The following is a 27,780-nucleotide window of genomic DNA, read 5'->3' on the forward strand; positions in this document are numbered from 1 at the left end:
GGGCTGCTGAGAGCTGCCTGGCTGCTGCAGGGTCACAGAGAAACAGCCTGCGTGTGCCACAGTTTGGGATAGCACCTGCCCCAGTCCAAAGTCGGCCTCTGCTAAGGGTGCACCTTCTAAAACAGGCTACATGATGACCTGCGTTTTGGAGTTTGCAGAATCGGCAGGTGTCGGGCTTGGTATTTTAAAAGTGATGAATTGGGGTTCCAGAAATTTGATGAAAAAATGTCCTCCCGGAGATCTAAGCACATTTGGAGGTAGAAGGCCTTTCTGTTTGGGTGGAAATGGGGAGGGAGGAAAGTTCAGGTAAAATCCACAAGTAAAAGAAAAAAATTCAGATGTCAGACGATGAAGGGGACTAAGTCTAGTGGGTTACATGGAATTGATTTTCCTGTAAGATTGTTGACCTGTTTCTTTGTAGATTATTGTTTCTATTTGTTTGGGCTGGTCATTTAGGAAATGTTGTTCTCTTTTATGAAAAAAAAAGTAAAAATAAGGGTTTTCATGTCATGAAGATAATGCTGAGTTTAATGGCTTAGCCAATGTTTGAAGGTTTCCCAGGTCCAAGTAGTGGTCAGCGGGTCGCCTGGGGTCAGACTGCGTTCCTCTGAAGGAGCTGGTCCAGTAGTTGCTGGGGAATCAGAGATACAAAGATGTCAATTTCAGATTCACATCCGTGTGCTACACACATCACCCCCGTCGGCGCAAAGCCGTTACCTTCTTGAAGACCTCAGCGCGGAGTCTGTTACTCTGTAAGATCACCCTTTTCTTTTGTTCTTCCTTTTTCTTTTTAACTTCTGGCAAGTTATTATAGATTCTGAAACAGATGCAGAGAATATTTTGAAGGTGAGCAGGCAGTGCGAGCCTGTGGTGCAGCGCATCCTGCCTGTCAGAAGACACTCGGGGTTCAAAGCAAGAACACGGCCCGTGGGCCATCTCCACCTGGCGGACGCCATCCCACGTGGCATCCCCTGCGCCTCGTTCCTGTGCCTCCAGGGCCAGTGTAACTGGTGAGCTGCAGGGACGGGCACTGACTTGGAAGCCACTTTTCTTGTCCCTCTGTTCTCAGAAACAGTGGGGGCAGGACCTGCTTACTCGCTACTGACTTGGACGATGAAGACTTCTAAGCCTTCTCTTTGCAATTCTTAGTGTGAACTCGCCCCCGATACCTTTTCTTGTCACCCAGGGTTCTGTCTTCTTGTGACAGCAAGGAAGCCGCAGAGATGGCAGTGGCAGGAATCACAACACAGGGAGGACACAGAGACATGGGTGTGTTTCCTCGTCTCAGGCCGCCTTTCTAATTATACTGTTTCCAAATGCACCCCAAACTGCCCCGTGTAAGTATTAAGGCCTGGTTCTGATGTCAGAGTAGGAGTTTCAGAGTCAGAAGTAAGGCTCAAAGGACCTTCGGCCCTCCTTCCTAATGTGGCAATTCCCCAGTATTTCTCTTAGAACCCATGGACCAGCAGATTCAGCAGTGTGGGCTTTGGGGCCGCTACACACATGCTCACAGCGCACATCTCTATTTTATTTTCTCTCACATTTGAAAGACCAGATCTGTCCCACCATTAAAACCATGTGCAAAGTATAAACATAATGATGGTAACAGTATCAGCAGATGATATCTCAGTTATCATGTACTAAGCCGGTCACTTGACATGAGTTAACTTAGTCCTTGCAACAGCTGGAAGAGGCAGACCGTGTCTCCCTGCTCTGTAAAGGAACCTGAGCCCTACTGAAGTCAAGAGGCCCGGTAAAGGCCCCCAGCCGGCCCCTGGTGGGCTGGCATTGAACCCTAGTCTGTTTTTATTCTTACATGTGATTCATCACTGCACCTAACTGTAGAACAGAAAGCTGCTTGTAAGGACAGGAAGGGTCCTGTAGGATAAAAATAAAAATTAAAAATGCTGGCACACATTAGGCACAAACCTAGGCCGAGTGGATGCATGGATAGATAAATACTTAGGCGCTACTTCAGGAGTAAGTCTAGAAAGGACGAGAGAAGCACATTGCAGAAGCAGAAGGAAGGGCCAGCTTGCCCCAGAGTGCCACAGTGAAACATCCCTCAGACTCACAGACCTCTCTTCCTGATCTTGGCCATCCCAATCAACCGAGAAGTCTAAAATAAAAACACAAAAACTCCTAGAGCCCACCTGTCACTTCTGACCCAATAAAAGAGACTCCTAAATAAATCAGCATAGCAGCTGGGTGTGTTGGCGCACGCTTGTAATCCCCGCGCTTGGGAGGTGGAGACAGGAGGATCGCGCTGGTTCGGAGCCAGCCTCACTGGCTTAAGAGACCCTGTTTCCAAATAAAAACACATAAAATACATCTGGGAGTGTAGTCTGGAGGTAGAAGGGCTTCCAGGAACCCCAGTACCACACACACAAAAAATAATAATAATAATAATCAGCATGGTACACCCACACAATGGGTCCTCTGCAGACAGAGCCAGCAAGGCAAATATCTAATGTGCTGTTATACAGCAGAAAAAAGGCAAGCTACAGAAAGATACGATGTAGTACGGCACCACTTATGGTAAAAAACCACGTAACTACATGTATACAAATAGACTATTTCAAGGTGGAGAGAAAGGAGACAGAGCTGTGGTCACTGCAGCAGCTGGGTCTGGAGGTAGAAAACATAATCAGGAGAGACAGGGCTGAGGGGACTTTGGCTCTGTCTCCATCATCTGAATTTGTAACTGAAAATATAATCCAAAAATATTACTAATAACAAAGAATACAAAGAAAGGAGAGCCCTGGGTGACTCTGTGGGCGAGCCAGGGTCAGAGCACGGTGAGAGTTGGTTCCACAGAGCAGAGAAACTTGACTGTGGCTCCATCAGGGAGCCGAGGACCAGGCGCAGCATCGTCTAGCTCCTGTATCCTCCTGAGCCTCAGTTTCCTCGTCAGTCAAACAAGGGACCAATCTCTGCTACCACAGCTGCTTTGGGAGTCATTATTTTCGATTGCTTCATTTGCAAGGCTGCATTGTAGCAGCGCTGGGGTTGGGGACCAGGAGGAAAGGATTTGTTGGTTTATTTTTGTTCTTTGTTTTTTACTTCCTTGACAGCAGGATGCTTGTGGTGCGAGCTACATGCAACTTTGCACTTCTGAACCAGCAAGTCTTCACACCCAGCATCCCTTGCTAGGCCCAGCTAGAGTGCCGTGGATCAGGTCTCTAATGGGAATGCCCCTCTCCACTTTCATTTTCTTATTTCCAAGGTGAATGAGGTTACCTAATTATCACGGAAACAGCACAGTCATAGGAAAAGCAGAGATTTGGGGCCTGGAGTGTGTGTGGGGGGAGAGTACTTTCCCTATTTCAATAGTATCTCTAAGTGTGCTATCAATTTGACTTAATTATTATAATCCCTCTCAGTGCTAGGTACTTTATTATAATCTAAGGGCATTCACTAGAGTGAATGTGGCCAGCTCTGCTAAGCACTTATATTTTGGTCTCAGAAAGAATGGCAGCCTTTGTGTGCACCAGGCTGGCCAGAATTAGTGGGAGTCTCAGAGAGCGGCCAGCCAAGGAGAACAGGGAGAAGTTGCTGGCATCGGGGCCGCTAAGCCTGCCCCGGACGGAGCGCCAGGAGAGACGGCATGTGTCCCATCTGAGGCCCTACTGGCTCCCATGCTCTGCTGCCTGCCTTTTGGATCCTTTCCTCCAGGTCCTGCGCAGGCAAGGCCCTCAGCTTCTCTCCTCCTTGTAAAATCACCTCTGAAGGTGTGATGCAAAGCTCCCACCCTGGGCAAACATGGAGCGTACAGAATTCCAGTTCTGAGTCTGCATATCTCAGGGACCCTACTGCACTGGTCCGGAATCAAAGACCCACCACTTTTCAAGGTGTTTCCAAGACATGAATAGTCACAAGAACGACTCAACCACGGCACTCATGGAAGCCAATTTTTCAGATCTGACCCAAGAGGACCTCAGAGCTCAGACATGGCCTAGAAACAGGGGCCCATTGGACACAGATCAGGGATCTTCAAATCACCCCGCCTCCCTCCCCAACTCCCTTCCAAATCCCATAAAAGCAAGTACCTCTTAGATCGCATGTGCATCTCCTTCTCTGAAATGCACCTTTCTTTGGGCTTGAACAAATTATCTGGAAGGGAAAAAAAGGTAAAGAATATCACATATTTCTGGATAAGCAGTGCGGTGGATTAGTACATTGTCTATGATCGGTCCTTGATCTAAGCCACAGCCCGTGACACACAGGGCAGGAGTCAGAAACCATCAATGGTTGCACTGATAGCTGGCCAGTGGACAGGGTTGTCTTGACAACCGTAAATAAAGGCAGAAAGCACAATGTTAGCACCAAACCTACTTCATGAGCAGCCACTCCTAGGATGCTGCCTTTAGCGACAGGGTTATTGTTTTCTGACGGTAGCACCAGGGCACATATGAAGTCATCCTGCTTCCAGAAAAGCCCCACTCTGGGTTTTTGAGGTCTCTAAGGACAAGAAAATTCTCCAGCCACCTCCAAAACAGGAGGACTGGCTCTTGCCTATGGCCCTCAGGCTACTCAGCTTCTGCAAGATGAAGACCACCTTATCCCCTTTCTAATTGTAGAAGAGGTCATGGACGACAGCATCATAGTCCTGTATCCTCAGTGTCCTTTGGTGGAGAAAGTATACTGGTGCAAAAGCATGCTGTGATACTGGAGTGCTTTACAATGTAAGTGCATGTTAAGCTCATCACTATGCTAACATAGGGTACACTTCAATAGTATGAGTTTTGTTGATTTTGTATTTTTACTGGGCTGAGGATTGAACCCAGGGCTTTGTGTGTGCTGGGCAAGTGCTTTGCCACAGAGCTAAATTCCCAACCCCTCAATGGTATGAGTTTTAAAAAAATGCATTTATTCTTTTGCAATAACCGAAAGGGTGCGGGTGCCTTTTTCAGTAACTCTGATGCACTCACAAGACTCCGCCCTATTAATTAGCCAAGGGTCTGGCATACATAAATGTTCTGGGGTGCCTGTGGCATGGGGGTGTCTTTGAGCAGCTGCTACGCTCACTGGCACACCTGGACAGTAACCAGCGCACTGACTTCATTTCAAGTAGACTGGCAGCTCAGCACCCTTCCTAAGCTTCAGAGCTGGCCTGGGCACCGCGTGATCCCCACTGAAGACTGGGGGTTTATCGCTATTCATCCAGCCAGCAGAGCAGCAGAAGACTTATCAGCCTTGAGAAAAGGCAGAATTTTCCAGGAATAGGCAAGAAGATGGGTAGAGACAGGGCTACTAAGAAATGTCTTCCCCTTTAGAGAAAGAGAACACAGCTATTGGTTTAAAATGCAGAAAGCAATGAGGTACCTGAGCTTGCTTTCTGGCTAAGTACTCAAAAATAAAATAGGGTATGCTGACTTAACTTTAAAGATAGGACCCAGAGGAGAAATAGGAGAAAGGAGAAAGAAATGGAAATATTCCCAATGAAGGGGAAGTGTCACTGTGTTTACAGAGGCTGGGGAGGGACCATGAGAGAAGGTAAAGACAACATCCCAGGAAGACTGATGGGACAAGATGCCTCTACTCCAGACAGGGAACAAAGAGCATGAACCACCTCACACTCCATTGCTGTTGTGTCTTGAAACTTTTCTCAGCCAATGCTGGTCCCCACAGCCCCGCTAGGTGTAGAGCTGTATCCCAGTGGGCCGCCATCTGGTGGGCTCAGTCTCAGCCTTGGTGAAGTGTGTGCGTGTTGGTTGTGCTGATTTTGAGTTTTATAACAGCACTAAGCCGTCTAATCAATGGGAGGGGTCTTCCTGGTGGGTGGAGAAAGTGGCTGAAATAGAGCAATGCCATGCAGAATAGAATCAGTGTGTTTGGGGGAGGGGATGGTAAAGGGGGACGGGGGATGACGTCATTGCCCGAGTGGTCAGTGTGCTGATTTGGAACGGTGCTGCTGGAATTTACTGATGCTTCCTCGCATGATCTCAATGAATCTTCCTGCCAACCCTGTGACATGTTCATAACTTTGAGTGTGGTGGTCACTGAAATTCAAGAGGGTGATATCACCTGCCCAGGTTCTCTCTGCGAATGAGTGGTTGCAGAGCTGAGCTTCAGCCCACGCCAGCCTGCCCCATCCACACATGCTCTTACTAACTCTGGGACACTGCCACTAACTCATGGCTGCAGAATCTGTGCTCTGAGATCCCTGAACAAATGTTCCTTCATTTCTCATGAGACCAATCCAAAAATCATGTCTCCTATGCCCCTTCCTCCTTCCTTGGACATTTAATGGGCTATTACTATTTTGCCAGGGGATGCTGGAGGGGGGTGATACTAGAAGAGATCATGTCTTCTTGAAATCTCATTTGTTAAGGCAGTCTGCAAAGATCCATCTAGTGCTCTGGTGAAAAAATGAAGCACCTCATTCAGCAAAGGAGACTGAGGGCCATGAGGAGTCAAGGCCCAGCTGACCACAGAGCCAGAGCGGGAGGATCTGGGTGAAGAGGACGGTGAGTTCCAGCCCCAGGTATGTGGCTGTAGTCTGAGGGAGGGAGGGGGAGAGCAGAGACCATGGTGGTTCTCTATCCAGGTTATACTTTCCAGCTCCTGGGGGATTTTGACAAAGGTTCTTGTGCATGCATATTGGAATCCCAAACAAAATCCCCAGAATTCTTACATGCACCAGAACTGGAAACCACTGTCCTAGGTTTTGCAAACCTGTTTAAGGAGCTTTGCACACCTGTTAAGGAGTTTGCCTTCAGAGTTCAGGGAGAGAACCACATGGATTCTAAACAGGAAATCCTGTTTTTCATTGCTTATAGATGATTTCAATGGTTCTGGAGAATACAAACTGGGTGGAGATGTACACATGGCAGAGGGAGGAAGACCCATCGATCACAGCCTGGTAAATGAAGATGGAAGTGCTCCCAGGGAGGGTACCACAGAACTCACCTACCGCAGATGGGTGGAGAGATGAATCAGGATGACCCAAGCTTTGGGCTTAGCAACCCATTCATTTGATAATTTCTAAGTTTTTATCTTTTGGGTGTTAGGCAGTAGGGACACAAAGATAAGTAAGATTAAGATCTCAGAGCCTAGGCTTTTTTTGCTTACACGAGGATAAGAATCAGTAAGTCAACACCATGATGTACACCCATCTGTGGCTAAGTCTGAAGGCCTGAGATCAGTGTAGGCCTCATCTGCCTTGAAACATGCTGTGTGAACTCTGAGATCCCATCCCTCACTGCTCAATGGTAGGGAGGGAGAGAGCAGAGACCATGGTGGTTCTCTATCCAGGTTATACTTGCCAGCTCCCAAGGGATTTTGACAAAGGTTCTTGTGCATACATATTGGAAACAGTACCTGCTTTGAAGGCTCTCAAAAGAACTTGTGGGAATGGTGTGTACAAAAGCCCTCTCTAAACTGTGAGGAAGCTCATGGCAGCAACACTAGATACCACCACTTCCCAAGGAGCCCCTCTGTACCTGATCCCTAGTTTTCCAATTCATGTTTCAATTTATCCTAACAATAGTTTGATAAGGGAGTATTTCTCTCCTCTTTTTTTTTTTTTTTTTTTTGATGGTACTGGGGTTCCTGGAAGCCCTTCTACCTCTGGGCTACACTCCCAGACCTATTTTATACTTTTTTATTTTTGGAAACAGGGTCTCTTAAGCCAGCATGGCTGGCTTCGAACCTGCACGATCCTCCTGTCTCTACCTCCCAAGCGCAAGGATTATAAGCGTGCGCCACCACGCCTGGCTCTCTCCTCTCTTATAGGTGAGGAAATGGAACTCTTATGATTAAGTAATTTCTCACAGGTCTTGATGTGAGTAGGTAAGAAGCCTAAAAATTGAGCAGTAATCACAATTACTGTGAGAAATATTTATTTGTTTATAAATATATTTATTTTAAGTACTGAAGATTGAACCCAAGGGGTATTCTATCTCCAGCCTTATTCTATTTATTTTGAAACTGAGTCTCACTAAGTTGCGGAGGGCCTCATTAGGTTGCTGAGGCTGGCTATGAACCTAGGATCCTCCAGTCTCAGCCTCCCAAGTACTGGGATTACAAGTGTGTGCTGTCATGGCCAGCTGAGAATGCAGTTCTTAAAGCCAGGCTTCTATTTTCACAGAAACACCAACATCTGCACTGGTGTGTTCCTATGACCTTTCTGTCATCAGACCAGCAGCTTTCAGCATTACCTAGAAGCTTGTTACAAATGCAAGTCTCTGTCTAGCCCCAGGCCATGTGCATGAGAATTCCTGGGGGTAGACCAGTAGTCTGCATCACCTGCGGCTAGCCTTTCAGCTGATTCTGATGTTTGCCTACACTGAGTGACCACTGCTACGTTGATAGACAGAAACAGGAGAAATGGGGAAATAATTTAAGTCCTTCCATGGGTTTTATAGTCTTGAAGGATTGCCAGACATAATACAAGATGCCCTGTTAAATATGCACTTCTGATAAATGATAAAACTTTTTAAAGTATCAGTATGTCTCAAATATTGCATGGAACATATTCATACAAAAATTATTTTTTCTTGATCAAAACTGCCAATTTAATCTGGCATCCTACATTTCCATTTGGTAAATCTGTCAGTACTATTTTGAGAGAACCTTGCCATGACTGTGGCACCAAGGCTTTGGGTTCTCAGCCATGGAGCCCCATGTCACGGTCAGAAGCAGTTGTGAATGAAAGCAATGAGCAGAAAGGCTAGCCTCTGCCATTGTCAGGCAGTGAGCCCTGTGGGCATATACTGCTCCTTCCAAGGGACATGGCCGGTTCTTCTTTTTCCAAAAGACTGTTCTGGGCACCAGCATGGTGGCATTGTGACAGATGTTAGAAATGCCAACATGGAGACAGATCTGGGCAGGGCCCATTGCTAGGAAAGCTTCCAGGGAGACAAAGCCAGCCCCACACAGAAATAGGGACCACATCCCACCACTCATAAGACTCCCTGGGTCCTCAGCTAGACATGGCTAGACTAAAGTGCTATAGGTAAGACAAGTAAGACCACTTTCTCACAGCTCTAGATTTCTAGAGAAAAAATGGCAAATTGAAACTCCAGCTAGGCTTTTTTTTTTTTTTTTTTTTTTTTTTAGCAAAACATGGTAGATACTTAAGCAAAGAATCCTAAAGTAATGTTCCCAAAATGGACTTTTGTTAGTTAGATAAGATCATCCTAAAGCCAAAGAAGCTTACAGAAAACAATATTAAATGAATTTAAAGTTTTCTTTGCTGCAGGACTTATAAGTGATTTTTACATGCATTTAGGCATTGCAAACTGTCATGCGAATACAGCATATAAAACATAAAATGTTTCTCAAAGGAATCTGAAAGAATCAGTTCTCCTCTGGGATATATTATGGGTATGCTTAGCTAGGGAATATTGGGAAGAAAAGTGAAGTTATGAGTTGTGTTTTGTAAACCTCATAGTAACCACATGTAAAGACCTATAGTACATAAAAGAGATAAAGATAATACATACCACTACTGAAAGTCATCACAAAGGAAGATAGCAACAGAGGAAGAATGAGGCTAGGGGACTAAAACAATGAGAAAAAAGAAGAAATCAACAAAATGGCAGTAGTGAGTTTTTATTTTTCAGTAATTATTTTTGAGTGTGAATAAATTAAATTCTTCAATCAAAAAGCATATAGTGTATGAATAGCTTAATTTTTAAAAAAGACCCAATTATATGCTACAGACAGGAGACTTGTTGTACCTTTAAAGATACATGTAAAGTGAAAGTAAATAAATGGGGAAAGTATTCCATGTAAATGGAAACCCAAAAGAGCAGGGGTGGCTCTATTTATATAATTAAAAATAGACTTTAAGTCAAAACTGGGAAAAGATTATAAAAAGTCATTATATAATGAAAAGTCAATTCTTCAAGAGGATAAAGTAATTATATGTGCATTCCACACCAGAATAATAAATATATGTAGTAAATAACAGATCAGAAGGGAGATATGGACAGCAGTATAATCATACCAGAGGACTTCAATACCTCATTTCTAACAATGGATAGATTATCCAGACAGAAAATCAATAAGGAAACAGTAGACTTGAACTATACTTTAGACCAAATGGACCTAACAGATATATATAGAGAACATTCCATTTGAAAGCATCAGAATACAAATTATTTTCAAGGGCATTTAGAACATTGCCCAGAAAAGATTACATGTTAGTCCACAAAACAAGTCTAGAAATTTTAAGAAAATTGAAATTATGTCTGGTATCTTTTCTATGGTATAAAACTGAAAATTAAGAACAGTAGAAATTTAAAAAAAATCAAATATGTGGAAAATAAACAACATACTCTAGAATAATTGGTGAGTCAAAGAACAAATCAAAAGGGAAATTAAAAAAACAAGACAAGCAAAAATGAAAATACACCATACCAAAATGTGTGGGATGCATCAAAAGCAGTTGTAAGAGGGATGTTTATAGCAATAAATGCTAGACTATTAAATAAGAAGAATAATATAACAATATACTCAAACAATATAACATTATACTTCAAAAAACCAGGAAAAGAAGAATAGCTAAGGTCAAAATTAGTAGAAAGAAAGAAATAACAAAGATCAGAGAAGAAATTAATGAAATAAAGACTAGAAAAACAATATAAAAGATCAAGTAAACTAAATGTTGTTTTTCGAGAATAAAAGAAAATTGACAAACTTTGAGCCAGACTAAGAAAAAAGAGAACATATCCAAAGGAATAAAATCAGAAATGAATGGAGATGTTTTAACTAATAATACCATGGAAACAGAGTATCATAAGAGACTACTATGAATAATTATATACCTACAAATGATATAACCTAGAAGAAGTGAATAAATTTCTAGAAACATAAGACCAACCAAGAATGAATCAAGAGAAAATAAGAAATCTGAATAGATCAATAACAAGCAAAAGGTTGAATCATAAATATAAAATTTCTCATTAAAGAAAAGCCCAAGACCTTAGGACTTTATGGTTGAATTCTACCAAACATCTGAAGAAGGACTAATACAATCCTCCTCAAACTTTTCCAAAATATTGAAGAAGGAACACTCCCAAACTCATTATCTGAGGCCAGCATTTTCCAGATACCAAATCCAAGCAAGTTCGCTGTACAAGAAAAGAAAATTATAGGCTGGTATCTTTGGTAAGCATAGAAGTGAAATATTCAGCATAATACTAGCAAACTAAATCCAAGCACATTAAAAAAATCATTCACCTCATGATCAAGTGTGATTTATCCCTGGGAAGCAAGAATGATTAAACATATGCTAATTTAAAAATGTAATAAACAACATTAACAGAATGAAGGACAAATGCCATAATTTAACAAATTTTAATATCTTTTCGTGATTAAAAAATGCTACTCAACAAATTAGATATAGAAAGAATGTATTTCAATACAATAAAGGTCAGATCTGATAAGCCCATGTTAACATCATACTCACCATTGAAAAGTTCAAAGTTTTGCCTCTAAGATTAGGAACAAGACAAGGATGCCCACTATATTAATCCGTTTTTATTTCTGTGACCAAAATACCTGACATGAACAACTCAGAGGAGGAAAGATTTATTTTGTCTTAAGGTTTCAAAGGTCGTCCTGGCAGAACATCTTGGTAGAAGAGTGTAGCAGAGGGAAGTTAGTAGCTTCAAGGCAGCTGGGAATCACAGAGAGAGAGGGGGGGGGAGGGGGGACGGGGGAGAGGGGAGGGGAGAGGGGAGGGGGGGGAGAGGGGAGGGGGGAGAGAGGAGGGGGGAGAGAGGAGGGGGGAGAGAGGGGAGAGAGGGGAGAGAGGGGAGAGAGGGGAGAGGAGAGAGGGGAGAGGGGAGAGGGGAGAGGGGAGAGGGGAGAGGGGAGAGAGGAGAGGAAGGAAGCATTCTTTCTGGGCACACCTCCAGTGACTCACTCCTCTAACTACACTCCACTGCCTGTAGTTCCCACCACCTTCTAAGAGTGCCATCAAATATGAATCCCTGGACAGATGCATGCACTGATGAGGTTGGAGCCCTCCTGGTCCAATCACTTCCCCAAAGTCCCACCTCTGAACCCTGCTGTATTGGGAACCAAGTTTTCAACACACGAGCCATTGGGTCCAAACTGTAACAGCCTTTCAGATCAGATCCAAATGATAACATTCCCACCCTCACCTCTTCTTTCAGTGTGTACTGAAAGTCCTAGCCAGAGCAAGTAGGCAAGAAAAAAAAAATAAAATGCATCCAGATAAAACACGAAGAAGTTAAATTGTCTCTGTATGCAGATATCATGGTCTTATTTGTAAAATTTCCAGATTCCACTAAAAACTATTAAAATAATAAAGAAATTCAGTAAAGGTACAGTATACAAACTGAACATATAAAATTCAGTGGTGTTTCTATATAGTAATACTGAAATATCTGAAAATATAACAAAAACTAATCTAAAAATGAAATATTTTAAAATAAATATTTTAGAAATAAAATATTTAGTTTCAAAATAAAGGATATGTTTTAAACATTTTAAAAATAAATATTTTAAAAATAAAATATTTAGGAATAAATTGCATAAAAGATCTGAACTATAAAATCTAGTGAAAGAAATTTAAGAAGTCATAAAAATGGAAAGATAGCTTATGTTTATGGATCTGAAGAACTAATATTGCATGTCCATTCTACTCCAAATGATCTATACACTGAATGGAATCCCTATCAAAGTTCCAGTGGCATTTTTCACAGGAGAAAAAATGATAAAATTCAAATATAGCCAAAGAAGACCATAAATAGCCTAAGCCACCTTGTGTAAAAAAAAGTAATTTAAAAATAAAAACAACAAAACCCAGCATTATACTACCTGCTCTAAAAATCTACTATACAGATGTAGTGATCAAAATAGCACGGCACTGGCCTAAAAACAGACATATACTAACAAAACAGAATAACCCAGAAGTAAATCCATACATTTGTGTTCAATTGATCTCTGACAAAGAGCACTAAGAATATACTTTGTGGAAAGGACAATCTCTCTAATAAATGATATTGAGATATTTACATGCAAAAGAATAAAATTGGACTCTTAAAGCACATCATGGGACCCTTATCTCAAAATGGACTAAAGGCTTAGATATAAGGCTTGAAACTGTAAAGCTATTGGAAGAAAACATGGGGGAAGCTTTATGATACTGGTCTAGGCAATCATTTGTGGGTCTGGGGGTGGAACCCAGGGGCATTCGACCTCCAAGCTACACCCTCTGCCTGCACTATTTTGCATTCTTTATTTTGAAACTGGGTCTCACTAAGTTGCAGAGGGCCTTACTAAGTATCAGGCTGTCCACGAACCATGATCCTCTGGTCTCAGCCTCCCAAATGCTGGGATTACAAGTGTGCGCCACCGCGCTGGCCAATCATTTTTTAAGTTATGATCCCCAAAGCACAGACAACCAAAGCAAACATAGATTAATGGGATTCTATCAACTAAAAAGCTTCTACAAAGCCAAGAACATGTTGAACAGAATAAAGAGACAGTCTAGGGGATGGAAGGGAGTACTTGCAGATCATACATCTGGTAAGGGGCTAATGTTCAAAAATATAGGAAAAAAGCAGTAGCATGATAACAATCTAATACTCAATAGACATTAAACAATCTAATACTCAATAGACATTTTTTTTTTGGTGGTACTGGAGATGGAACCCTTCTACCTCTGGGCTACACTCCCAGACCTATTATATACATTTGGAAACAGGGTCTCTTAAGCCAGCGAGGCTGGCTTTGAACCTGCATGATCCTCCTGTCTCCACCTCCCAAGCGTGGGGATTACAAACATGTGCCACCATGCCCAGCCTCAATAGACATTTCTTCTTTTTTTTTTAAATTTTTTTATTGAACATATTTGGTTTACATTTAAACTATGCTTGGTGCCCTCTCCCCCCGCCCCCATTTTCCCTTCACCCCTCCCACCAATGATTTTCCAGGGTAACCATGCCACATTCATAATTTTACACATATTCGGATGTAGACCCTCATTAAACAAGTTCAGCATTCCTCCTCTCCTATCCTTCCATTCAAACTTTGCTGGTATTTCTTAAAAGAAGATATACTAATGGCAAGCAATTTTGTACATTTTAAAAATGTTAGCATTACTCATTTACAGGGAAATACAAATTGGCCAGGCATGGTAGCACACGCTTGTAATCCCAGCATTCGGGAGGCTGAGGATTGCAATTCGTAGACAGCCTCACCTATTTAGTGGGGCCCTCTGCAACTTAGTGAGACTCTTTTAAAAATAAAGAATACAGCTGGGCGTGGTGGCGCATGCTTGTAATCCCCGCGCTTGGGAGGTGGAGACAGGAGGATCATGCAGGTTCGAAGCCAGCCTCGCTGGCTTAAAAAAACCTGTTTCCAAATAAAATATAAAATAGGTCTGGGAGTGTAGCCCGGAGGCATAAGGGTTCCATCCCCAGTATCACCAAAAAAAAAATAAATAAATAAAATAAATAATAATAATAATAATAATAATAATAATAATAATAATAAAAAATACAAAATAAGGCTGGCAGGAGGTGTAGCTCGAAGGTCAAATGCCCCTGGGTCCCATCCCCAGACCTGCCAAAAAAAAAAAAAAAAGAAAAGAAAAAAAGAAAGAAAGAAATAAAAATTGAAATCACAGTATCACTTCATACCTGTTAGGACAGTTATTATGGGGGAAAATAACTATAGAAAGTGTTAACAAGGGTGTGGAGAAAGGGAAACCCACATGTACCCAGTTAGTGAGAAACTATTTTAGAACATCCATTGTAGAAAGCATGATGGAGGTTACTCAAAATATTAAAAATAGACCTCCCATGTGATCCCGCAATTCCAACTGCTGGGTACATTTCCCAGGAAATGAAATCAGTATGTTGAAGAGACATCTGCACCCTGGCTTTGCTGTGTTCATGATAGCCAAGATGTGGAGTCAACCCAAGTGTCCAGCACCAAATGGAGGGAAAATCAGACCCTTCCCTCCTCTCCCCTCCCCTTCCCTATCCTCTCTCTTTACTCCTCCTCCTCCTCCTCTTCCTTCTTTTCCTCCTTCCATTCTTACTCCTCCTTTCTTTCTCCCCCTTCAAACACATACACACACACACACACACACACACACACACACACACACACAATGAAATACTATTTGACTCTAAAAAGAAAGGGGATGATGTCACTTGAGAGCATGGAGGAAGCTAGAAACCATCCGGTCTCATTTAGACAGGAAGAACACGGGTAAAGAATGATTTCAGTGTGGTGACTAGAGTTAATAAAGCACTATACTTGAAAATTGATAAGAGAATAGATCTTAAATGTTCTCAACACACACACAAGTGAGGTGATGGATATGTTCATTAGTGTGTGTGTGTGTGTGTGTGTGGTGCTGGGGATTGAACCCAGAAGCCTTCTCCCTCTGAGCTATACTCACAGCCCTATTTTATTTTTTATTTGGAAACAGAGTCTCCCTAAGTTGCTGAGAGCCTCACTAAGTTGCCAAGGCTGGCTTTGAACCTGCAATCCTCCTGTCTCAGCCTCCCAAGTCCACTGGGAGGCACGTGCCACCACTCCTGGCTGATATCTTCATTATATTGACTTAATTATTTTACTGTGTAGTTATATATGAAACGCCACATTGTACATTATAAAGATATACAAATTTGGGGTCAGTGGAACTTAATAAAGCTGAAAGCAAAACGTGTGTGTCTTTAAAGGACAAATTTAAAGTCAGCTCACACACCTCACTGTCAAACAGCTGCATCTATTATGAGTCTGATCGGGTAACTTTCTGAAAGTCGTGTTTGCTCCAATTCCAGGCTTTTCCATTTTAGAGAACTACAAAATATGGTGATTTATGGATGATTAATAAACTTCATGCTGGTGGCCAAGTAGATTTATATTCCTCGTGTTGTGCAAGGTTTATTACTTAACTGCTTTGTGGAATATAAAGGGAAATCATTTGGAAAAGAAAATCAAGGCAAGGGGGAAAGTCATCTCTGCCGGTCATTTTCCTGTCCACGCTGCAATTCAGTGTTTGTACGTCATGTTATTTTCATCAGAAGGAACATTGTCATTTTAGTCTAATTCTAATCCACAGACACAGTTTGGTGTTTCTTCCAGAATTTCCTTTCACAAGCAACACAGCGGTGCAGAGGGCCCAGTGTCTGGAAGACACTGGCAACAGCGTGCATGCAAACGCCTCCAAATCACAGCAACGGCCTTTCAGTAATGCCTGCTTCCTGTTTTCTTTGCTGATGGATAAAGTAAAAATTTACTTTTAGCTGATAAGCGCATTTTAAATATCTGTGTGGTTAAGACCGATAGAACTAACCACACATATTTAACATTTTATGGAAAAGCATTCAAGAGATCAGACAAAGCAGGAGTCAGGGCCACGCGGCCCTGCTTGGCCGGCTTCGTGATGAACGGCACATCTTTATTACTGCGGTGACTTCTGCTACCACCTCCTAACTGCTGGGTTACATCTCTGGCTAGATGCTCCGGGAATGCAAATGAATGCTGATACTTGCTCCAGCCAAGAATCATCAGCGAAGGGCAGTGGTCCTGCAGAAGAAAATTTGTAGCACCTTCTAAAGATTTCCATCCCTCTCCTAGTCTGTGATTTGAAAGTGGGGAGTGTATATAAAGGAGTGCAGGCTACCTTGTTCTGATGTGCTAGACGCAGGAGGAAGTCCCAGAAGTACTAGATGAGGTATGTGCCCACCGGTGCTTTCTACCTAGAGAATATATTTTCCCCAGCATGACTATAACCCAAAGTGATGGAGCAGGAAGGTAGGTGATTGACAGGGAACAAGAGCCACACTTGGCTGAATGGTCTTGGAGTGGGGGGCTGAGCTGCAGGGAGTCAGGGAGGATTTCTGTACATTCAGAGGTAAAGGAGAACCTCGCAGAGCATTGGAAGACGGCTCCTAACTGGCAGGTATAGCTAGGACACATGGGCTGGACTGGGCACTGTCAGTCATTCCGAGCTGGCCATAGGGTCAAGCGCAGGCAAGGATTCATCCTTCGCAAAATACTCAGTTAAGAAGCGAAAGCCTAAGCTGGGCATGGTGGCACACGATTGTCATCCCAGTACTTGGGAAGCTGAGACAGGAGGAGTACGGATTTGAGGACATCCTTAGCTACTTAGTGAGGCCCTCCAAAAGTTAGTGTGACCCTGTTTTAAAGTAAAGAATAAAAAATAGGGTTGGGGGTGAAGCTCAGAGGTAGAATGCCTCTGGGTCCCATCCCCAGCACTGCAAAATAAATAAGTAAATAAATAAATAAATAAATAAATAAATAAATAAATAAAGTGAAGCCCAGCACGCCAGGTCATATGTAACAGGCAGAGGATGGGGCCCAGGGGTACCAGAGCCACCACGAGGGTGGGCTTGAGAGGGGCTTCTGAGGTCAGGCAGGATGGTGCACTACAGAAAGACCAAGAGAGTCCGTTGGGTGGTTTAAGGTCCCTGAATGTCAGTGCTCCTGGAGGTAAGGAAGGACACCAAGAGACCAGCCAGGAAGGGGCAGGGGGCCGAGCCAGGCTGGGAGGAAGCTGGACCTCAGGGCAGAGTCCTGAGGCGCTGAACTGGGACTCGTGGCAGGAGGAGGCGGTTAGGGCCAGGTTTGGGGAGCTAAGACCACAGGATAGCACCATGAAGGAGTCAGAGGGTGGGGCGAGGGCCCCCTCCTGGTCACAGGTGCTCCCCTTGGCCCAGGCCCAGGCTTCACCGGCCTGGGAGCCCAGCTGCGAAGCAGAAGCACTGGGCTGACCCTGAAGCCCCGGAACTCACAGGTTATGGTCAGCTGTGAACGTGGCCCATCCGCCTGGGACACCAGGGGCTGGCGACAATGATGGAGAGCCCTGTAGCCCTGAGGGAAACGTGAGCGGACCCAGTAGAGACCAGGCTGCGGAAAGAGAGAGGCCTGTGGGTTGCAGCACTGGCCCTGTGTGAGGCTGTAGTCACTTGTCTACCTCTCAGTGTCCCTCCTCATGGATCAGCAACCTCTCCTCCCGCCGACATCTCCATGGAGACTCCCTTGCTGGCCACCTTTCTCTCCCACTGCCCTGACCCCAGCTTCACCTCGATGGCATCTTGCCTGCCTTGCCTTCTGACCTCTGAATGAGGTTAAATTCAGGAAAGGCAGGCCTCCTGGGCTTTGTTTTCCTGTAGCCATCTTGGGTTCTGAGTCTTTCCCCCTTTCTATCCCCATAGCTGAACTGAGCATCCCAGATGCTTCTGTCTACCATGCAGGACTCCTCATCCACCTGCGCCATGGCTGTGTCAGAGTCTCTAAAGCAACTGGGAGGCTCCTTCATCACAAGCTGGGACTAAAGCCAGGACCTTCTTGATTATTCCTCCTGGTGCCTCTACTATATCCAATTATTCAGGAGAGTTCCCTTCCCCCAGACAAGGACCTCTCACCTGCATTAACATGTGTGTGCGCGCACACACACACATGCAACACTTTGCCGCCAAGCCTCAGTGGCTGCTCAGGACTCATCAACCTCGAGAATCCCCAGCCTTTGGGTCCTTGTCGGAATTATCTCTGCAACCCAGAGATTCCTCACTTCTCCTGGCTTCGTCAGCTGCCAGAGTTCCCACCTGAGCCTCAGGTCTGTCCCAGAGCAGAGATGCTCTCTGAGCCCTGATGGGAGGCAGCCAGCCCAGCTGGAGGAGCCAGCCACATCTTCTTAGCAGACATCTTGACATTGTAGCCAGGGCTCGCTCACGCATATGATTTATTAACTAATTTAGCATGTAAGAAAAACATTTGAATTTTGCTTTTATTGTCGTGCCAGCAGACAGGCTGAAGACAAGATGTGGACAGTAGACTTGTTTAATGGGGCCTTAACCATTCCCTCTCGCTTGCCTAAGCTCACATGAGGCTCTGCTTTCAGAACTTGTCTGACTTAACTGACCTAACACAAACAAACACGAAAGTGAAGCTCTCATCAACACATAAAGACTGCAGGGATGGTTGGAATGGCCGTAAACCCCAGGCAGGCTGGTCCCCCCGCAGCATTCCATTCACCAGGATGTCTTGGAATTTGGAGATTAAAAAAGTGTCTCAAGCCGGTTGTGGTGGTGCACACTTGTAATCCCAGTACTTGGGAGACTGAGACAGGAGGATGGAAGGTTCGTGGCTGCCCTCAGATACTTAGTGAGGCCCTATTTCAAAACAAAAAGAATAAAAATAATAGGGCTGAGGGTGTAGCTCAGAGGTAGAAGGCCCCTGGGTTCAATCCCCAGTACCATACATACATACATACATACATACATACATACATACATACATATGCTGGGTATGGTGGTGCACACTTGTAATCCCAGTACTTGGGAGGCTGACACAGGAGGCTCGCAGGTTTGCAGCTAGCCTCAAACAAGCTAGCTGAGGCCCTCCAAAATTTAGTTAGATCCTGTTTCAAAATAAAAAAAATAAAACAGGGCTGGGGACGTAGCTCAGAGGCAGAATGCTCTTGGGTTTGATTTCCAGCACAAACACACACACACAAAAGGTATCTCAGTTAACACTACTGACCAGCTGGATCCCCTTTTATTATATACTATTTTAAGATGTTTGTTAATAAGAATGTGAACTTGTAAGGATATTTGTTTTGGGCAAACCATCAAAGTCAGAAGACGTAGCAGCTGGAATTGTGTTCTCCCCAAAAGACATGTTCAAGTCCTAACCTTCATGCCTCTGTCATTTCATTTTGACCTTATTAGTGGAAATATGGTCCTTGTAGCGGTAATCAGATTAGAATGAGAAGCGTATGAGAAGAGGGAGCCTGGACACGGGACGGCCCGGGGAAGACAGGCAGACTAGAGCGATGTGCCCACAGCTCAAGGACACCAGGGTGGCCGATGCTATAAAAGCCAAGAGAATCATGGATCGCGTTTCCTCCTGCGCCTCCGGAAGGACCCACCCCATGGGCATCTGCACTTTGGCTTCTGACATCAAGTTCTGATTTTAATTCAGGTTGTATGAGACAATTTTCTCCAGCAACCTAGGAAAGTAATCCCAATGACCCAGGCCATATCACCTTAATACTAATGGCCAACAGTGTGGCACAGAGAGGAGGCCCTGGCCTGGGAGAGGAAGAACCTAGCACAGCACCTCTCTAGCTTGGCTCTAAACTGCCCCCCAAGGATCCCTGAGTTAACAGCTTAGTCCCCAGCATGGGGCTACTGGAAGGTGGTGGAAACTCTAATGAATGGTGCCTAGTAGATTTGGGGTCACTGGAAGCATGCCCTCAAAGAGGATTTGGGGCACCGATCTCTCCCTCTCTCTGCCTCCTGAATGCCATGAAGCAGCAGCGTGGCTCTGCCACAAGCTCCCACCATGATGTACCACCTCGCCACGGGCTCAAATATGATGGGAGCAACTGACCATGGGCTGAGACTGTCAACACTGGGAGCTGAACCAAATGTTTTCTCTTCTTAAGTGGATTCATCTCAGGTATTTGTTATAGCAATGGCGTGCTGACTAGCCCTGTACTACACTGTCTGAGTTCCCTCCTCCCCGGGTCTCTGCTTCTTTCTATGCAGAGTAGAGGGACCTGGCTGAAAAAGAAGGTCCTCAGCTGCCATTGGTGTAAGTATGACTATATTGCACTCTAAAGGAGCATCATTTTGTGTTGGTTGACATCAGCTCTGGCAGACTAACCATTTTTTATCAAACAGCATCTTCAGAATTGTGGAGGGTGAGTGACCACCGCCACCCAGCGGGCCCCACGACCGGTACCGTGAAGACAGCACTTTCACCTGTGGCTGGCACTTGGACGTCCTCATACCTCCAAAAGTCTGTGCCTACACCGAGAGGCTACATAGCCCTCTGGGAATACTTCCCCGTTGTGCCTGTGTCTGCTACCTGCTTGCATCGGTGAGGAGACACCAGTGTCTGTCTAGTGGGGACCTTTGCACATCCACCTTCCTGGTTTCCCTTCTTTAGCATAATGAAAAGGCTCCTGAGGACAGAGCCACAGGGTTCCTGCCAGATTCTTTGCAAGAAAAAGGTGCATTTGAATCCACCCACCCTTGCTGCCCGGGTCTCCAGACACTTCTTCCAGGGGACTATGGGTGGTGACTGGTGATATCCTTCTCCCAGGGGACTATGGGTGGTGACTGGTGATATCCTTCTCCCAGGGGACTATGGGTGGTGACTGGTGATATCCTTCCTGGAGACCATGGTGCTAATGGGAATTCTATTACAGCACCCCTTTCCCTGTCCCCCAAATATCCCTTAGGAGATCTTGATAATGTTTGTGGAGCTGCACTTTATTGACCATGGTTATTTTTCCAGAGGACTTTTATTCGGAATCATACTCATGATTTCACCTCCTGGGGGCCAAAACATTTTCCTAGGAAGAGAGATCTCATTCCTCTGTCCATGGGAATAGAGCTGAGGTTTCCCCAGGCCTCCAGATTCTAAGGTTTGGGTTGGCGGCCCCTAAGTGCGTGCTCTTGTGTCTCCCAGCCCAGCCTCCTCCTCCTTTTGTTATTCTTGCTAGTTTAATGGTATGTTTATAAACTCCATGAAGAAAGGAAAGGGGGCAGTCTCACTCGGTGTGGTATTCCCAGCTCCCCTCATGATTCTGACCCAGGGAAGGTTGCTGATAACTTCTTCTCCCATGACGGAGTGAGTGCCCCCTCCCGGGGTCAGCTTAACCCTGGCCTCACAGTGCTCAGCAAGCTGGCCATCCCTTCTCCGAGCTCACAGTAGGAAAGGGGTTTCAGGATGACGAATGTTGATGTAGACAAGCTGGAGTCAACCTCTCGCCCTGAGATCTGTTTTGCAATCTATAAAGGGCAAAGGGGATCTCTTGCAAACATCAGTCATGGGCCAAGAATTTGAACTTGCTATCCTGGCTGCCACAGTGCTGTGGCTTCCTTCCCAACCGGAATGGTAAAATTTTCTCCCAAATTCTTTTTTTTTTTTTTTTCCTGCTGAGTGTGATGCCCAGACGTCATCTCTCAAAATGGGCTGGCTCTCCAAACGGGCTTTGTGATCCAGAATTTGATTCTGTGTATGTCAATAGCATCATTTAGAACTATCATCCCAGGTACCAGCTCCAGCCCCAAGGACCCCACTTCCCCAGTCTCCTCCATCCTCCCGAGTCACCTGCGGCTTACCACTGAGAGGGTGGGGGACAGTAAACTGCTTCTTGTTGGTACGGATGGGGATGAGGCTCTGCTTCTGCCCCAGCTTCTCCTTCTGCTGCGCTTTCCTCTGCTGGACCATGTGCTCCAGCTTTTTCAGCCGTTCTTGTGAGCGAGAAATGAACTGGGGTTTGTGGACTTCTAATGCTTCCTGATTGGAGCAAAGAAACTATCATTAAGAAAAAAACAGTTCAAAAGACAACACATCCTCCCAGTTAGGTCAAAGAGAAGTCAATCAAAAGTGTGATGCTCAGAGACCAGGAGCCACAGTGCAAAAACACATCACATTTTTTTCAGCCACATTCTGGTGCAAGGATGGTTAACAGGTGAGTTAAAGACACAAGGCCGAGGTGACACAGTCAATTCTGGCAGCACCAAGGTCTCATCCCAGCAGGATTGAGCAGCAACACCCATTGGGGGAACATATGCAAACATCTGCCCATCCATTCTTCCACCTCGTCAAGTCAGCCATTGCCAAGAGACCCAAACCTGAGCACCCTTTATCCCATCTCCCAAAGCGTCATGAGCGGTGGCAAAATTCTAGTGCTGGGAACCACTTGCTTCTGCTAGAGGTTGGAGCCTTAGGAAGCAGAGACACACATACACCACCCAGGTGAAAGTAATTCTTTATCAAGAGAAACCACAACTGGATCTAAAGGGGTAGAACGTGCAGAGAAGAGGAAATTGTGTCTGCGCAGAAGGGTTCAGTGAGCTCCAAGGAGAGGGCCAGAAGTCCCTATATCTTCTTGTGAGCTCCTTCTTTCCATCCCCTGCACCAAACATTCACACAGGTCTACTGAAAAAGATTAAAAGCTACCATGCCAGACACCAGGCTACGTTCCCCATGGAGACTCCTGTCTCTTGGAATCCCACATCACTGCTGGAATCCAAGCATATTAATTTGCATTGGGCAGATACGAACACAGGTGGAGGCTAGTGGTAACTTAGGAGATTGAATTGCCTGGTGACCCTGGGCTGCACAAGTCCTCTGATCCGCCTTTCTTTGTCTTGACTTGCTATTCTCTAAATGTCTGCTCAAGCCTGGAGTGCTGCCCACAGCCACACCCCCTGTCTCAAGTTCCCTCTCTCAATAGGTCCTGTGGGCTCTCTCTGCTCAACCTGAATGTCCAGGGACCTCCCAGATCACCTCCGGTGACAGTGATTCACACACACGCCTTTATCTCCATGTTAGGCCATGAGCTCCTAGAAGATATGGGCCCTGTCTCCTGAATACTGGATCTCTTGTGGGCATTGCCTTGAGGTCTCCATACAGCAGGTGCTCAGCAAAGGCTCACTGGGCACGCCACAGTGATGAAAATGCTCCTTTGCCCACTGGGAATATGAAGTCCCAGGAGAAGGTCATGGAAGGTTCCATCTGTGTATCTATGCCAACCATCAGCCACCAGATGTGAGGAAGTTTCTGCAGAGCTCCAGGCCTGAAGAGATGGCCCCTGAAGACACCCAGTTGGCCCAGGAGGGTTGCTTGGCTGTCCACTCCCTCCCAAGACAGCTCTGGAGTAAAGGGTGTTTTGGTGGCACCATGAACATCTCGCCCAGGGCCCCTGGGTCCCTGGGAGTGCAGCAATGGCCTATGGGACCATCTCCATGTTCATAGGGAGAGGCACAGCACACCAAAGGCCCCCCAAAAGGTGTGGCCAGCTATGCCCTGCACTGTAGCAGGGGCTTTCTCCAAGGTTGTTTGCATTGTGAACTTTTTCTTGCTTTAAAAAATTGTGTACATATTACTTTTAGGATCAGGAAAGGTGCCAAACAAAATGTATATCTTTCAACTCATGACCAAGAAAATCTGGCAGTTTCCTTAATCCTTAAAAGGCTTAATGTTCTCATCTGAAGATGGGGTTTCCAGGGGTCTCTGCCTACGAGGGGTCTTTCAAGGACAAAAGGTCCCCGTGTTGATGAAGTGAACTGCTTAACCTCTGGGCACCTGTCCTTGATCTGGTCATCGTCACTGTTGGTAGTATTGGGTCTCCATTCTAGCCTGGTAGAGTTGGTGCCACTCTATCCACGATTCAAGCAGCGTGACAGAGGCTCAGGGACGTTAGGGAACCTGCCCGGTGTCACAAGCCCGCTTCAGAGGTAGAAGCAAAGTCACCTAACCCATCTCCCCAGGAGAGGCCTCCCCTCGATGGGAATCTCTCTTGGACACAAGGAAGGCCTTACCTGCAAGGTCAAGGGGTTTGCAGGTGTTTTCTGAGGCTCAGAATCTTCTCCCAACAGCTCAGGGGTCTCTGGTCCCTCAGGGGATGCTGAGAATGGGGGTGCTGGCGAGGGGGCAGGCGTGGCTGGGTCCTCACTCTTCTTACATTCCTTTATTTTTACAACCAAGTCACAGCATGTGTAGTCTCCTAGGAGAGAAGATTTAGAATTCCATTTAGAGGGCACCCAATGATTCTCGCCTGGCTCCTCCACACCATTAGACACAGAAGACAATTTTGAAAATAGCAACGCCAGCAGGTTATTAATGGGCCTCGTAAAGCTGACAAGATCATGCCTCAGCACAGCCCCTCCTGGCTGCCCTGGTCACAGGAGGGACAGCCACAGTCAGCCTAAGGGCACGGCTGGCTAATTACGCCGTGGTATTTCCTGAGCTTCTGATGTTTACAGTGTCTTGGCTCAAATCAAAACTTTTTTTCTACTGTGCACTTCATATTAAGTGTGTCCTGTACAATTATTACAGCTCAGTTGTTTCAGGACAGCATATTAATCTGCCTTGTGTTTGCTACGCTAATGATTTAAGGACAGGGGATGGTATTCAATTATTTATCCCTCCCCTTAATCTGCCTGAGTCTACGATGGCTTTCCATTAGTAATCGGGAAGGTTCTTCTCTCAGAGCTGCCTGTGGCCTCTTCCTGGAGCTATTTGGGTTTTCCTCTGTGGGAAAGGTCAGCAGATGAGTTGATTCTTCAGCACCCCAGGTGGGGAAGCCTCTGGGTGGTAGCAGGAAGATTAGAAAGTATTCATCAGCCACTTCCTGACCAGCACCAGGGCCTGGAACAAGAGGCAGATGCTTTGGTCTGGCCTTAGTCTACCCTGTCCATCCGAGCTTCCTCCACTGAGCCCACCGCACCATCCTGGCCCCAGCCACGGCCACGCTGGCCCTCAGCTCTAGGGCTGCCCAATGTCTTCCTCCCCTCGCAGGCTCCCTGTCTCCACAAAGCGCCTTTAATTCCACTACCCCATGACCACCCACCTCCAGGCTGAATCCCAACCTTCAGGACACCTCCTCCCCTTCCCAGGCAGGACTCATCCCTGCCTCTGCTGTGTTCCCTTGTGGGAACACCCTTCACCCCCTCAATAGTATGAACCCGGAGGTGGGCCAGGAAGATGAGGCTTTAACACCCCGGGTCTGTGGATCTCCCAAGGGCTGGACCACACCGCACTCAGCTTGCATCTGAGCATGGCTCCAGGTGCCAGGGAGGAGATGGTTCTTCAGGAAGAGGTGAGATGGTCATCGGAGGTTCAACTGGCCACGAGAAACAGCTCATCCAAGTCCCTGGCCGTCACTGTCACTGTCCACACGTAGATCCTCTTCGGCTGGACTGGTCGTCCTATCTCCACTCAGGACCACCAATGCTCCCCACGCCGCCCAAGCCCAAGCACACTGGCCCTCCAAGGTTTTTAATGGTGAATATCCCACTCCGGCATCACGCATTGCTACCAAGGCCACTCCCTTCTCTCTAATTTTACAAGCATTTGCTCTTGTTCCTTCTGGAGGACTTGCCCATTGCCCCTCCACTGTAGGCTTACCCCCCAGCCCAGGTTAGCCAAGGCCTGACCAGGAGCCCCCAAGCCTCCTCGTCTAGAGTGAATTCGCCTCCACCAAACTGTTCCCATGGCTTCCTGTGAAGATTGTTTTTCTAGCTCACAGGGAAGCATCCCTCCCCACCCCATCACCTGAACCAGAAACTGAGGGCTACAGTGAATACGTCCATCTTCTGGCAGCTCACAGCACCGGCCCCGCCCTCGCCCCTCTATCCTCCACATTGCTTAGGACACAGTTATAGACAAAACCTCACTACTCTCTTCCTCTTCAAGGTCTTGTCTTCAGTCCAGATGCCCAGGGTGTGTGTAAACCCTCACCCACAGGGCCACTGATGACTTGTGCCCGGCCCCGCCCCTGTGCCCCGGCCCCGCCCCCGCCCCATGCTCTGGCTCCACCCTTGTATCCTGGCCCCGCCCCCTGGAGGTCCAAATCAGCTATGCACTTCCATTAACTTTGTGCCTTCCTCTCAGCCTGCAGTGCCCTTGGCCCTTTAGCCTAAATTGTAAACCTCGAATCACAGTTTACATTCCTGCTTAAAATCTTTATCTTTTTTTTGCAGGGGTTTGGGCGGATGTCTCTGCTCAGACCCCTCTGGCTGCCAGGGCGGCTCTCAGCTTCCTAATAACCCAGCACTCAGACTCAGTTGTGCAACTGAAGGTCTCCTGCATTAGAGCCTAGAGGGTGGGCGGTGTCTGACCAGTGTCTGGCATGCAGCAGGTATTTAATAACTGCTCTTGTAAGGAGTTAATAGAGAGTAGGGGTTGACCCTGGGATCTGAATGGCACTGTTTTGACTTTTACAGCTCAGAGCTATGTGATCCGGTATCTTTGTTTTCACCTGGGCCCCAGCTTAACCAACAAAGGGCTGATGTTTGCGTCCCACCTGGCTTTCCTCCCTGGAAGAGGCTGTGACCAGGACTGGTTTTGCAGGCACTGGTAGGCCCGGTGTGCTCATGTTGGTAAGTTTCAGCCACGTGTTGGGCTACACCCTCAGCCAGCATCCCTGTTTCAGTGCCGGGACCTGGGTGAGCCTGGTGGACCTGCTGCTTTCAAAGCAGCTGCTCTGGCTCCACAGACCTTCCTTAGCTAAGCCAGACAGCCTGCTGTGCACCTGGGGTGGCCTGCTGCCAACAATACCAGCTGCTTCATGGTAGGGCTGGAACCTTGGGCCCCCCTGGCTGCTTGTGAGATATAACTGCCCACCAGGTAACCCTGTGGTCCAGCTCCCTCTCAGCTCTCACCTCTGTAAAGTGAGCCTTGGTGAGCCCCGTCCAGGAGTGCACCGCACCATGTTCAATATGAGCGCCCGTGCTCCTTACCTGTAGGGAGCTCTCTTTCTATCTGAGCACCACTGTCTTCCTGCAGAGATGTGCATGCATCTTGAAAGGGGCAAAGAAACCCAGGCAAAGGGTCTCTGGGTCTCAGGAAGCTTGGATGTCGTTTCTCTCTGAGCTCACAAAGGCTGCTAGACCGACAACCATCGCTTGGCGAAATGTCCCCATCGGGAAGGACCTGTTTAGTGGGCTTCTGTTCCACTGGGGGAGCAGACAGAGTCACACGCGCTGCTCCTTGCTGTTCCTTGCTGCTTCCAGAAAATACTTTTGTTTCTACTAGAAATAAAATGAGAGTTGTGCTCAAAATAGCCGACAAGCGCACGTCTCAAGTACTGACGTCTATGGCCCCTAGCAATGTCCTGCAGACGGGCTCAGCAGGGCCAGGGCCATGTGCTCCCAACTTTCAAAGTGTGACCATCATTCTGCAAGACTGGCCCTGAAGTCTATTTCAGAGCTCCATTTGTATACACTGATGTCATGTATTTGGCTCTAAAAAAACCGTGTAGCCCAGTGTGGTGGTGCACACCTGTAATCT

The 27,780-nt window shown here is 46.1% G+C and overlaps 1 protein-coding gene across 2 annotated transcripts in view; it reads right to left on the bottom strand.

The window, feature by feature from the left end:
• Positions 1-592: 592 nt before the first annotated feature.
• LOC308262244 ((E2-independent) E3 ubiquitin-conjugating enzyme FATS) overlaps positions 593-27,780 on the bottom strand; it is a gene marked incomplete at its 3' end in the record, with an annotated part of 233,362 nt that continues 206,174 nt past the window's right edge. Inside the window, exons 5-10 of one of the 2 annotated variants that reach the window (XM_080694700.1) lie at positions 27,231-27,521; positions 24,309-24,493; positions 22,101-22,278; positions 4,050-4,113; positions 718-817; positions 593-631 (exon numbers count right to left, since the gene is read on the bottom strand). In XM_080694700.1, the coding sequence (XP_080550826.1) occupies positions 593-631; positions 718-817; positions 4,050-4,113; positions 22,101-22,278; positions 24,309-24,493; positions 27,231-27,521 (857 nt within the window). The remainder of the gene's footprint in view (positions 632-717; positions 818-4,049; positions 4,114-22,100; positions 22,279-24,308; positions 24,494-27,230; positions 27,522-27,780) is intronic. The other variant, XM_080694701.1, reaches the window with a different exon arrangement.

Source organism: Muscardinus avellanarius (genome assembly GCF_963383645.1).
Source record: "Muscardinus avellanarius genome assembly, chromosome: 4".
In the NCBI taxonomy this organism is placed as follows: Eukaryota; Metazoa; Chordata; class Mammalia; order Rodentia; family Gliridae; genus Muscardinus; species Muscardinus avellanarius.